The 12,342-nt window shown below is 39.6% G+C and overlaps 1 protein-coding gene across 2 annotated transcripts in view; it reads left to right on the top strand.

The window, feature by feature from the left end:
• Window positions 1-10,924, top strand: part of LOC140307584 (NT-3 growth factor receptor-like) — a 98,888-nt gene extending 87,964 nt beyond the window's left edge. For both annotated transcript variants that reach the window (XM_072386534.1, XM_072386535.1), the window contains exon 18: window positions 4,480-10,924. In XM_072386534.1, coding sequence (XP_072242635.1) covers window positions 4,480-4,665 — 186 coding nt within the window. In that variant the 3' untranslated portion in view covers window positions 4,666-10,924. The remainder of the gene's footprint in view (window positions 1-4,479) is intronic.
• The last annotated feature ends 1,418 nt before the right edge of the window (window positions 10,925-12,342 follow it).

Below are 12,342 nucleotides of genomic sequence, written 5' to 3'. Positions count from 1 at the left end.
CCTGCAGACCGCCTCCGGTGCGGGAAGAAGTGGCGCGCTGTTGTGGGGGTCAGCCCGGCCGCGTTAGCCATTTCCACTGCGGCTTCTCTTACCCGGTCTCTTGCCTCCTGTGTAGCCCTCGTGAAGTCACTGACCACATCCATCGACCATCTGTAGGCGCAGTCTTTCTCCTCGTCTCCGCTCAACTCGTTTTTGAACCGGACAGTCCTGCAGTGCAGGCTGCTGTATCTCCTGCCCAGGGGCATAAGGGAAAAAAGTCTGTGACATGGATGAATGGGGTCATCCAGGACACTGGTCACTTTTTCCAGTAAGCTCTTTTGGGCCAAGTTGTCAGGAGATGGCAATGTGAACCCAATGATCTTCTTCTTCTCGTACCAAAGAGAAATGATGCTGGTTAACACACTCTTTATGGTGCCCCTGTAGAATGTGGTGAGGATAGAAAAATTGAGATGAGCCCTCTTTAAATTGTGTATCGCCTCCTCTTTGTAACCATTCTACTGGTTGTTCTGAATCAGTCCCACCACTCTTGTGTTGTCGGCATACTTTATGATATAGTTTGTGTTGCACTTACCAGAACAGTTGAGTCATCAGTGTGACCAATAGAAGGCTCAGGACACATCCCTGCTCATTGAGATGGTATGTGATGTGTTATTGCCTATCTACATAAAACGAGGCCTCTCTGTCAGAAAGACTACCATTCAGTTGCACAGTGGAGTGTTAAATCCAAGTGAGCCCAGTTTGTTTAGCGGATGCCGAGGAATAATGGTGTTAAAAACCAAAATCGACAAACAGCATCTGAACATGAGCATATTTTTCTCCTGGTCTTCCAGACACACATGAAGTACAGTGGATATAGCATCCTCCATTTAATGGCTTGGGTCAAGGGAGGAGGGGAGGATGGATGTGATATGATCCTTAACTAATTTTGCACTTCATTATTAGAGTGCTACTGGCCAATAATAATTTAGACAGAACTTTTGTTGGCACTGGGATGATGGCTAAAGTTTTGAAACATGATGGTAAGTCAGCTGCTCCACACACACCCCGGACTCCAGACCTGCAGCTTTATTAAATGACCTTCATCAGGATCTTTTTTACATCAACTGAGTCAAGGTGTAAGCACCTGGTCATAATGGTGTGGAGTGATTTTTAGTGCTGTTCAGTGTTTCAAATCTTGAAGTGGTTGTTTAGATTGTTCACCATCATTACAGTCCTGAGGGAAAGACCTCTTCCCTGCCACAATTTCCTTGTATCTTTGTGGTCTTGAAAGAAGTTTTGGATTTTACATCCATGGGCTCTTTTTGCTTTATTCAGATTAGCTCTTGCCTTAAGTCCTGAGGCCTGTCACATCACCAGATTTGAAAGCAGAATTTTTTCCTTTCAGCAGGGCTTGAACTTCAGTGGTCATCCATGATTTCTGATTAGCGTGGCTTGTGATGGTTATTTGGACACTGACACATTTCGTGCATTTTTGGATATAACTTGAGACAATCTCAACATACTGACCAACATCTGTGAACATCTGTGGGGACAGCCTCTCTGAAAACAGACCAGTCAGCGCAGTTCTGTATTGTTACCATGGCTCCCTCTGGCCTGACCCTCAGTTCTCTCTGACAATGTATCAACAAAACCCATTTCTGTCAAGAGCTGCACAGGGTTGTAGTGGTCTCTCAGCAAGATGGTTCTAGTGTGAGTCTCAGCTGGAGTCTTTCCCTGTGTAGTTTTAATGTTCTCCACTTGTGTGCGTAAGTTCAAATTCCTCCTCCACAGTTAATTGACACTAGGAGTGAGTTAGAGTATTTGTGGTTGTTTGTCTCTGTGGTGGCCCTGTGATGGACTTGCAGCCTTTCCAGGATGTACCCTGCCTTTAGCATAATGGCAGCTGGGATAGGCTACAGCACCCTACAACCTTGAACTGGATAAAGGTATGGAAAAGACGGTCACGCAGCTGTATAATATGGCCAAATATTTACATTTTTACTTTGATAACATACTTATCTTTGAGTGAAGCTCTATTTGAAGTTTCTTCTTACTTGCGTTTGATTAAACCTTGCTGGAACCTTGCTCTGAGCAGTGATTGGTTCCATTTTATGCTCAATCATTGCAGCAATACATGTGGTGTAGCAGATGACAGATCTGATTAAGTATGTCTCCCCTAGTCACTCAACTGATGTAATGTGAGTTGGCACCTGCATTGTCAAATAATGGTATGGGGGGCCTGGACTGTTTGCACTGGTGACACTCCAGTGGATATTATTATGTTGCATTTGTGCATAAAATGAGGCCCTCTGCATAGGACGTGTTCTGCATTCAGAGAGAAGCACCCCTGACCACAAACTTACTCAGATGAATAGAGAATGACCTTTTGAATAGAGATGACCAGTAAACCAGTAAAACCAGAAGCACATCTGTTGAATGACGGTGGTAAAGTGAAGTGTTCTAACTTAAACTTAACAATCTCTTTATTGTGGGAGGAGAGATCTACCTCAGAATCGCAATCAAGTTTATTGCCAAGTAGGTTTGCACTTACAAGGAATTGAACTTAGTGTAGTTGGTGCAGAGTATTATTAAGTATAGCTATATATATATATCACAGAATCTTCAAAAAAAATAAGGAGCTATATTGCAAGCTGAATGCTATAAATGTAGATATACAACAGGATGAAGTGGTCCCAAATAAATAGAAACTGTGTGTTAATGTAATGCAGAAGGTCTGAAGATGCTACGTTAATGTAGCTCGTAGGTCTGGAAGGGGAGAGGGATAGAGTCAGTGTCAAGGGGGGCTCCGGGCCTTGTTGATAAGGCTAGTACTTAATGGGAAGAAGCCGTTGTTGTGGCGTGAGTTTTTGGTCCTGATGGATCGCAGCCTCCTGTCAGAGGGGAGTGTCACAAAGAGTTTGTGCGAGGGATCAGCCACAATCTCCCCTGCATGTCCTGGAGAGATGGAAGATTGCAGCCAATCAGATTCTCTGCAGGCGAATGGCAAGCTGCAGTCTGCCCTTGTCCTTGGCGGTGGCAGCAGCGTACCAGATGGTGATGGAAGAGGTGAGGATGGACTCAATGATGGAGGAGTAGAAGTGCACCATCATTGTCCTTGGCAGGTTGAATTTCTTCAGCTGCCACAGGAAGTACATCCTCTGCTGGGCTTTCTTGATGAGGGAGCTGATGGTCAGTTCCCACTTTAGGTCTTGAGTGATGATAGGTCCCAGGAAGCGGAAAGATTCCACAGTGTCAATTGTGGAGTCACAGAGGGTGATGGGGGTAGCTGAGGCTGAGTTCTTCCTGAAGTCCACAACCATCCTCTGTCTTTAGAGCGTTGAGCTCCAGGTTGTTTTGATTGTACCAGGTCACCAGATGGTCAGCTGAAGGCGGATGAGAGTGGTGTTGTCCGTGAACTTCAGGAGCTTGATGGACTGGTCACTGGAGGTGCAGCTGTTGGTGTACAATGAGAATAGCAGGAAAAATAACCTTTGAGTACAGGACTGACAAAAAGTACATGGCATTTTCAATTGCGTATTGTGTTCTGGAACTTGAATTATATTGAGTATTACTTTTTTTTTTTTTTATTAAAAAAAAAAAATCATACTTTTCAATTCTGTTTTCATCTAAAGAGTTATCAAAGCACTGGCAATATTGGAGTTCACAAGTATTTCTTATTATTAAGTCCTAATGAATACAGGAAATATTGTGCTTTGTTATGTCACTAAAATATCATCCAATAATAAGGAATCTGAAATCACCTTTTAAGATTATGAGAACTCAAATGGGTTGTACTTGAGCTCTAACAAATGTGTTAAGAATATTAACTTCTATTGATTTAAATGTATGTAAATACATTGCCTTTAAGTAATGGAAAGATATTTATAAAAACAAGATGTAAGGTTTCCATTAGAGGTTTAAATCTCAAAATGTTTTTGATATTCCTCAGCAAGGGCACATGACATAAAGATTAAACTGCCAAGCTATACTTAAGTGTGTGTTCCGTGAGCAGCACACAGAGCCAACAATTTGAATAACACAAATGAAATCGAAAAAATTATGTTCACAAGCTGTCTGCCTTAGAAACGGAAGGTTCCGTTCTAGTTGGATATATTAGCAGGTCATGCACACCTGAAACACCAGCCTTTGACTCCTGTCAAAATATTTAAGCCCATTTTTATTTTAGCACCAGTCAGAGTATGATAGAATATGTTGCAGCACTGAAACTGAATTTTCCAGAAAAGCAGCATCCATCCATTTTCTATACCCACTGAATCCAATTCACACCACCACGCAGCCCAGAAAAGCAGCAGTTTTATTGAATTCCATTCAAAGATTGGCACATGTTAACAGTAGCACAGTAACTACAGTATAATACTGTATCTTTCATGTTTCGGCTTTCACATGTGAAAATACAGTGCTGTTCACCTAAGCCATTGTATGTTGTTCTGTTCTAATTATGTTTATCTGGTTTTAATAATTTGTCTTCCTCCTTTTCAGGTGATAGAATGTATTACTCAGGGCAGGGTACTGGAGAGCCCAAGACTCTGCCCGAAAGAAGTGTATGATATTATGCTGGGCTGCTGGCAAAGGGAGCCACAACAGCGGCTCAATATTAAGGACATTCAAAAGATGCTGTTTACTATGATGAAAGCCACCCCGGTGTATCTGGATATACTGGGATGAAAATGGATACCACGGCAAAGGAATAGCGCGTTAGAGGAGAAGTGTTGTCTGGACTTGCATCATAGAATCATTGGAAATAGGATAATGGAATCGATTATACATTGCATCCATCTACCCAACATAGACTCAATGAAAGAAATCACCAAAATGGTGTGGTATTTTAACGGGGCCAGAATGAACCATGCTGAACTCAACTGTGTTACTGGGCTTTGTAATCTTTTTCAGCTGATCTCATAAATAAAAAGACTTGAATACTTGAAGGGTTTAAGGCCTTTGGCATAAAAATATTACAGTCAGTATTTACCTACAAGTCGCAGTAGCACCGGAACGGTGTGGACACAGTGATCTTTGTGCCTTATCCTATTGTATATGTAACAGTGAGAGTCTGCCCTCCGGCAACATTATAGGGGATAGGGGAAGAAATTATTCAAATGAATCACTTAAACTTATTTACGAAGCTTTATGCCTCCCTATTTAACTGCTGTTCATGCTCTTATTTGCCATTGAAAGAAGTATGACTTAACCTCTGAGCCTTGGTTAGGGTTAGCTAATGTGGCTGTGGTTGCTGCTCTGAGGCAGCACAGGTTGTGAAAACCAGCTGGAGGAGTGTATGTAAAGAAAGAGATATACCATTTGTTTCAAATGCCAGCTGAAGACATTAGCAAAACATTCTTGCCAGACCACATTATTATTAACTGTCTGGAGGAAGTCAAAGAAGACCTGTGGTCAGATGCATAAACCATTCCTCCACATAAACAATATGGATTCTGTTGACCATGTGTACACCTGATTTTACATTGTAACCCTGATATGAGGTGAAAAGAAACACTGACCATAAACATTTTACTGAAATTGCTAAATATGAAAGAACTTTTTTTTTTAAACTCTGATTTTGTTTCTCACTGTCATATTTCACAATATAGTCTTATTTATAGTTAATTTGCATGCTAAAAGTAACTGCAGCCATGCATCGGATGTAAAGGCTGTGAGACTTCTCCAGTAAGTGATTGAGAATAAATTAATTTGGGGATGGTTGCGATTTTCATTGCTGAGGCTGTCTGATAGATTTCCCACAGGTCTGTTTGAGAAAACAGCAGACATCCCACGGTCCATCTGCGTTTCCCTCTTCATCTCCACACAGACTGCATACTGTTCAGTCTGTGTTTCTCTGCTGCAGATAAAAGTGGAGTCGTTGGTCGTCTGCGGTGGTTCTGATGTGATGTGTGAGCTTGAATGTTTGGGCTGCTGGTTTATAGTCAGACCATTTCTTTTTACCTCTGCATGGTTGTCAACTCTAAACTCACACAGCTTGTTTCTTATTAATTTGCAAGTTTTTGTTATGTTATTGATCAGAAAACTGAAATCTGGAGCCAGCCGTCATTGGATTAGAGGCAGGGTACACCCTCGATCTCACAGTTCATTGCAGAGCCACACAGGGACAAGGAGACAAATGATGCATATTTACAGTCAATCCAGTATCACCAATTAACGTAACATGCATGTTAGACGATAGATAGAAACCAGAGAACCCATGCATGCACCGGGAGGCAAACTCCAAAACCATCAGCAGCTCTTGCTTCCATGAACACCATAAATTCTGTGGGAATATCATCATCCACATTTTCATCTGCATTTCATCTGCAGAAAAACAGTTTAACATTTCCAACCCGTGAAGCCACTGTTTTTTTGGAAACCTATTCATGTAGAGGACTACAGCTGTAAGCTGGAAAAGACAATCAGCCTCAAAGTCCATTTAATTCAACAGCACAAAAAGTGAATATTTTACAAACTCGTAAACCTTTATTGTTATGACAACATTTCTCTTTCTTTTCCAACATGACTGCCAAAGGTGACCAGTACCACTGGGCTTTTAGAGGAACATGCATTTTATGTAAATTATGTATTTAATGCCATTTGTTTCCTAACTTGGTTTGAAAACAGAAGCAGTTTCCAAATTCTAACTTGAAATGTTCTAGAGATGTTCCTGAGCGGTGGCTTATCAGAAGACAATTGTTCTGACATTCACGCTGGACTTACTGCCAAGATTTTCCAACCACTTTCAGTTTAATAACCTGCTTCTGATGGGAAGTTTTCTTACCAAACAATGATCACAATCTTTTAAGTGGTTCTTAGTAAAAACTATGAGCACGGGAACTGAAATGCTGTATTATTTGACTTTGGCAATTTTCTTAGCTTTGATCACTTCTCAAACTGGCATCAGTTTTGTGGTCGTAGCCACTACATGATACAAATACCAGAAAAAAAAGACTCCACATTCTATAAAAGCTCAGTAGCTCTGGCTTAAAGTTAAGGAAATCTACTATTCACTGACTCGGCCATGTGTGTGATCATATTTTATTGTATGACAAACAGAGTAGAAGCACAAGAAACAAGAACATGCAAGTCAAACATTATGTGCAACAGCTACTGTAATTTTCAGTGTAAGATCAATGTAAACACATTTCACTGTTTGCATCTGCAAAGCTATCATGATTAGCCCTGGTGTCCTGGGGCCTCTATTATGAATCAGCCTTTGTTGCTTTGAGGGGGTAAACCACAAAACTTTGGTTAATTTCTTGCTGATTTACATTGCCATGGTAACTCATGTTGGATACTGTACCAGCTACAGAGCAGATTGCATCTGCAAAAAGAAAAAGATATGTAAATGAACTGCTTACCAGCTACTTTGTTCTGTTGGAAAATTAAAAAAAGAAACAGTAAGCTCTTTACTTGGTCCCAGGACAATTTAACACTGCCAGCTACAAACATTTCCATCCAATGCCAAAAGAATACATCAACGACACACAGTAACTACAACTGAAATAATAACAAGCTTTAATAATGGGGCCGATCCTGGTGGTGTGTCAGATTGTTCTAGAGTATTCACTTTTGAAAAATCCAAAAAAGAGGTCCTAAGATGGCTGGAGGTCATAAGATGGCTGGAGTTTGGTGGAGGAAAGTCGCAGAACTGATGACTCTAAGACCACTTTGGAGCAGCTATTATTTTCACTTCCCTATTTTAATTTGGTTGCGCTTTACTTTTTATGTCCAACTACTTTCTCTACTATACCACCTGAGCCATGGAACCCCCCATCGCATAATCACTTCACTCTTAAATACTGAGAAAATTACAGAACTGTTGTAGGAATACACAAAGATTTCCGGACATAATGTGTGAAGATCCAAACAACAACAGATACACTGCTTCATAACATTATTCCAGCTCATTAGGTCATGATTTAGAATCACACGGTTTCCCTACATTCACCTGGTATGTTCTAAATGCTACTTTCTACAATAATGAATGGAGCTGTTTACTTATACAGAGATCTGACGATACCTTCCATTCCAGAAGGGCAGTTTTAGGGATTGTGGCAAATTCTCTAACGTAAGAACTGTCTTTGATCAAAGAGATGGACCCCTAAAGTGAAATAATCTCCAACAGGAAAATATGCTGGAAGTAATAAAAAAAATTATATCAATCAACAGGGAACAGAAAAAAGCGTGAACATCTTTGTACCCTTGACTCAAACTTCTAATATGGAGTTACATTTTCAGTTTTAATTCATTTTAAGCCAAAGCATGGACCACTGCCATTCTAAAAAGCCATAGACATAATATACTATTAGGTACAAAAAACCCTGATCCACTAAGAGCAACAAAGAGGAGGTCTTTAAACTTTTCAGCTTTTCTTTTTTAGAGCAAAAGGCTTTTATTCAGCAGTGGGAAAGGCAGGACATGCATAAAGATTGGCATAGGTTGGGACTCAAACCTGGCCCAGATATGTTGAAAATAGTTGAAAACTATGAAATTGTTGTTTGTCAGTTTGTTGCAATACAAGACACAACATAATGTTATTTTCCTTTGCATTTTCAAACTTCCAGTGACAAGAAAAGTTAGGGAAGCAGTCCTAGTTCTAAAAGCTTAGCTTGTTCTTACTGCTCTATAAAAATAACACAAGAACAGGTGGATCTGCAAACCAAAGAGCTACCACATACTATTTCTAAACTGGAGCCAAAACATTAAATGATAAATGGATTATACCTATGTTGCACTTTTCTAGTCTAGTTGACCACTCAAAATGCTTTTACACTACAAGGCAAACTACAAAGTGGTTGTGTGTCCTCTCTGTGAGTTTTCACATTTACAGACTTTTTGCAGGACTTCCTCGTAGTGAATTGCAAAGCTAGTAACATGTAAAAGTGGTTTACAATCAGTTGAGGAGAGCTTTGACGTGCAGATTAAGCTGTTCTTTTCCCAAACTTTAAACATTAATGAGGAAAAAGTTGCGACTTTCCAGAACCCACTCTCATGTCAGATGTTGGAAATAACCCAACAGTGTCAGGTAGAATTAGCATTGGTCAGTTAAATGTGATTGCTTCAGAAGTTCACTACAACCTCACTCTGCATGCTCATGGGTTCCTGCCCTCATGGGAAGCACTTTCCATGGACACAGCTTAAAGAATTGGTATGTGTTATGATGGTGGAAAACAGCCAAGAGCTTTGCTGAACGGGTGCTCACCCTGCTCTTCATCTTATGTTGGAGGGGTCTTAATTTTCTTTAAACATGCTATGGTGGAAGTGATGCAAATATCCAACTGAATTTGACTGTTAATGTGTTTTTACTGTTCATTTTCCCCAAATATGGCTGACACCATAGAGTGTCAGCTAGTTAGCTTTGGGGTTTTTAGTTTGTTATGGCTGAGCAGTTCTGGTGGCATTGTGGCTCACCGTTAAAATATGGGGGCATAATTTATCCTCACAAAATGAATACTAGTGCCCACCTGTCTTATAAAAACATGAATAATATATTTATGTGTTGTTGGCATTGTTGGACATACTCTGTGTTCCACCCAGCTAGAATATTCACAACAATCATTTGATACCTTGTAGGTGAAATGTTGACCCATTAGTTTCACTGGGGAACTCCAGTATTTTTAAACCTAGATCTTATTTCTGGGATGATGACAGTGTGGCGAAAGTCGGTGTCCTTCTGAAGATATTTAGATAACTCGCGATCCATATAATGGAGACTTGAACGGGGCTTAGACGATGCAGCCTCTAAATAAGGCATTATCTGTCTTTATTTCACCAATACTTTAAGACGAATGAATGAACGAATGCGTACTATAGCTCTGTTAGCACATAGCAACTGTTTGTTCTCGGTGAGTAGATAAATGTATTTCATGCAAGAAATAAGGTCTAGGTTTAAAAATACCAGAGTTTCCCTTTAATCCAGTGCATTGAATTTATTGTTGACTGTTTTTTACTGCAGACCTTCGTACCCTAGCAAAATACTTCTTCACATTTTTAATTTGTGCTGGTGTCATTTACCAGCCAGTTCTCACAATCAATACACTTTTAAAAACTTGATTACCGTATTTTCTCCACAGCAAATATAGCAGTTTCACAATAAAGGTAATTCAATTCAACAATGGCAACTATGTCAAGGCTCCAGAATTGTTACATACCTGTATTTGCCCTTTGAAGTACCACAAACTGTCACAAAGTTCAGGTGTGCACATGTAAGGGAATAAGAAGAGGATAGCTGATGACAATAATCTGCAAAATATCAAATCACTGACACCAATATGAGCTCCATCCAACCCAATCCTCGGGGTACTGCCTTCAGTTCAGCATTATTCCCTGCTTCTGGGCTCAGGTCAAACTGCAGAGATCAAAAGAGAAACACATATTCAGTTATGTACAGTTCAATAGAATTCAATTATGGTCCAGTTCAGTCCAGTTCATCAGAACTGGCATTGTAGTGAGACTGCATTGTGAAATACTATAACCATGCAGAGACAGGAGAAAACACTTCAAACCTCATTCAGATTTATTTGTAAAACATTACTTCACAACAAAAAACTAATCTCAGGACACTTCACATCAAGAAACCAAAAAATGTCCTGTGAATGAGTATTTAACCCCAAAAATCTGATCACTGCTTGATGCTGTAACATGAGTTGTATATACTTCTAATGCCATTAAGTAAAAGTCACGGATCTTTGTTGGCTCTTCATACAATATGCTGTTTTTCTTTTGCTGCATATTCCACACTCTGTTTATGTTTTTCATTCTATTCATTTTTTTGGTGTACTTTACATCATGTTTCCCAAACATGTAATTAAACTAATTAGTGTCATTGTTACCTGATCTTCAAACAATCTATCCTTCTCTCCCTGTCTCTATAATGTGTTATATGTCTATTTCCATATTTAACCTCTCAGGTCATTCTTTGTATGATTCTGACTCATTAAAGCTCATTAAAGCAACCATTTCATCCTCTTTCTTGATGTGTATTTGCTTATCTTTTCTTCAGCCAGCAGATACTCACAGTACACCGTTTTTTAATTACTTTGGGAAAAACTTTCAAAACGAACAACTACAAGATGGATGACAGAGATTTTCACAGTCCTAACAAATTTAATCTTTTTTTCAAGCTGCGCAACATGTAAGTAATTAGATAGAAAACAATGCCACTGTATTTCTTGGAAGAGCCATACAACATAATGAGTCACATTATCAGGACTAGAATGGGGTTCTTCGCCTGGTTTCCCCACAGAGGCCGTAGGCTGTTTTTTGTTTAGTCTTTCTACAGATGTAGCAGCTAGCGGTCTGGTTTTGTCTTGTTTCTCTCATTGGCTTCTTTGATCATTTCTTTCTATCTCTGTCTCGTTTCCTCATTTCCCTTTTTTTCTCTTTCCTCTCCCTCTTTCCCTGTCCCCCTGTCAGGTTCGGCATTAATATGTATGAAGTATTCTAACAAAAATAAATACATAAGCAGTACTTGGGAATCAAGGGGAGCTTTAGATTCAGAAACATTAGCCATGATGGGGAGATTCACTAAGTTTGAAGCAAAATTCTTCTTCTAAATCTAACCATGGTTCATCTCGTGGACAAAATTTACACCATTTGGAGATATATCGCAACCTATTGGCTAAGAAATAATGATGGAATTTTGGTAAATCTAATCCACCACTATCTCTTGTTTTCTGTTCAGTTTTTAAGCTAATACATAATGGCTTATTTTTCCAAAGAAATCCGGAATTGTATGAATCTAGAGACTTAAACCAGTGAGGGGACGATTTGATGGGTGTCATCGAGAAGAGGTTATTGATTTTTTTGAAGGATCACCATTTTGATAGTGGCAACTCTTCCCATGAGTGATATGGGTAAGGAATTCCAATGTGTGAGATCATCTTCTAATGTCTTTAAAAGCTGAACATAGTTGAGCTTTGTTAGCTCTGAAAGCCTGGGGGAACTGTTTACGCCTAAATATCTTATATTTCCTGACTGCAATGTGGTAGTGGGAATATTCTGGAAATTACAGTTAATTGACAGAACTGTGGACTTAGATCAATTGGTAGAATAGTCAGAGATTGATGAGAATTTTTAATGAGTGTGACTGTCTGTGAGAGAGATGTTTGTGAATTCTTGAGGGAAAGTAAGACATCATGTTATACTTTTTGGGATTTAATATTCTTATTTTTCCTAATAGCAGCTTTTAGAGGTTCAATAAATATAGCAAAAAGTGAGGGGGAAAGTGGGAAACCCTGCAGAGAGGGAAATTTCTCTCTGCAGACTAAAACTTGGAGAGGTTTGATCATTTCTCGACACAAGCCTTGGGAGAGGTGTATAGTATCTTTATCCAGTTAATGAAAGATGACCCAAATT

Source organism: Leuresthes tenuis, unplaced genomic scaffold (assembly GCF_036924035.1).
Source record: "Leuresthes tenuis unplaced genomic scaffold, fLeuTen1.0.hap1 SCAF_5, whole genome shotgun sequence".
Classification (NCBI taxonomy): Eukaryota; Metazoa; Chordata; class Actinopteri; order Atheriniformes; family Atherinopsidae; genus Leuresthes; species Leuresthes tenuis.
Note: the sequence above shows the minus strand (reverse complement) of the source record. Positions and strands in the feature narration are given on the sequence as shown.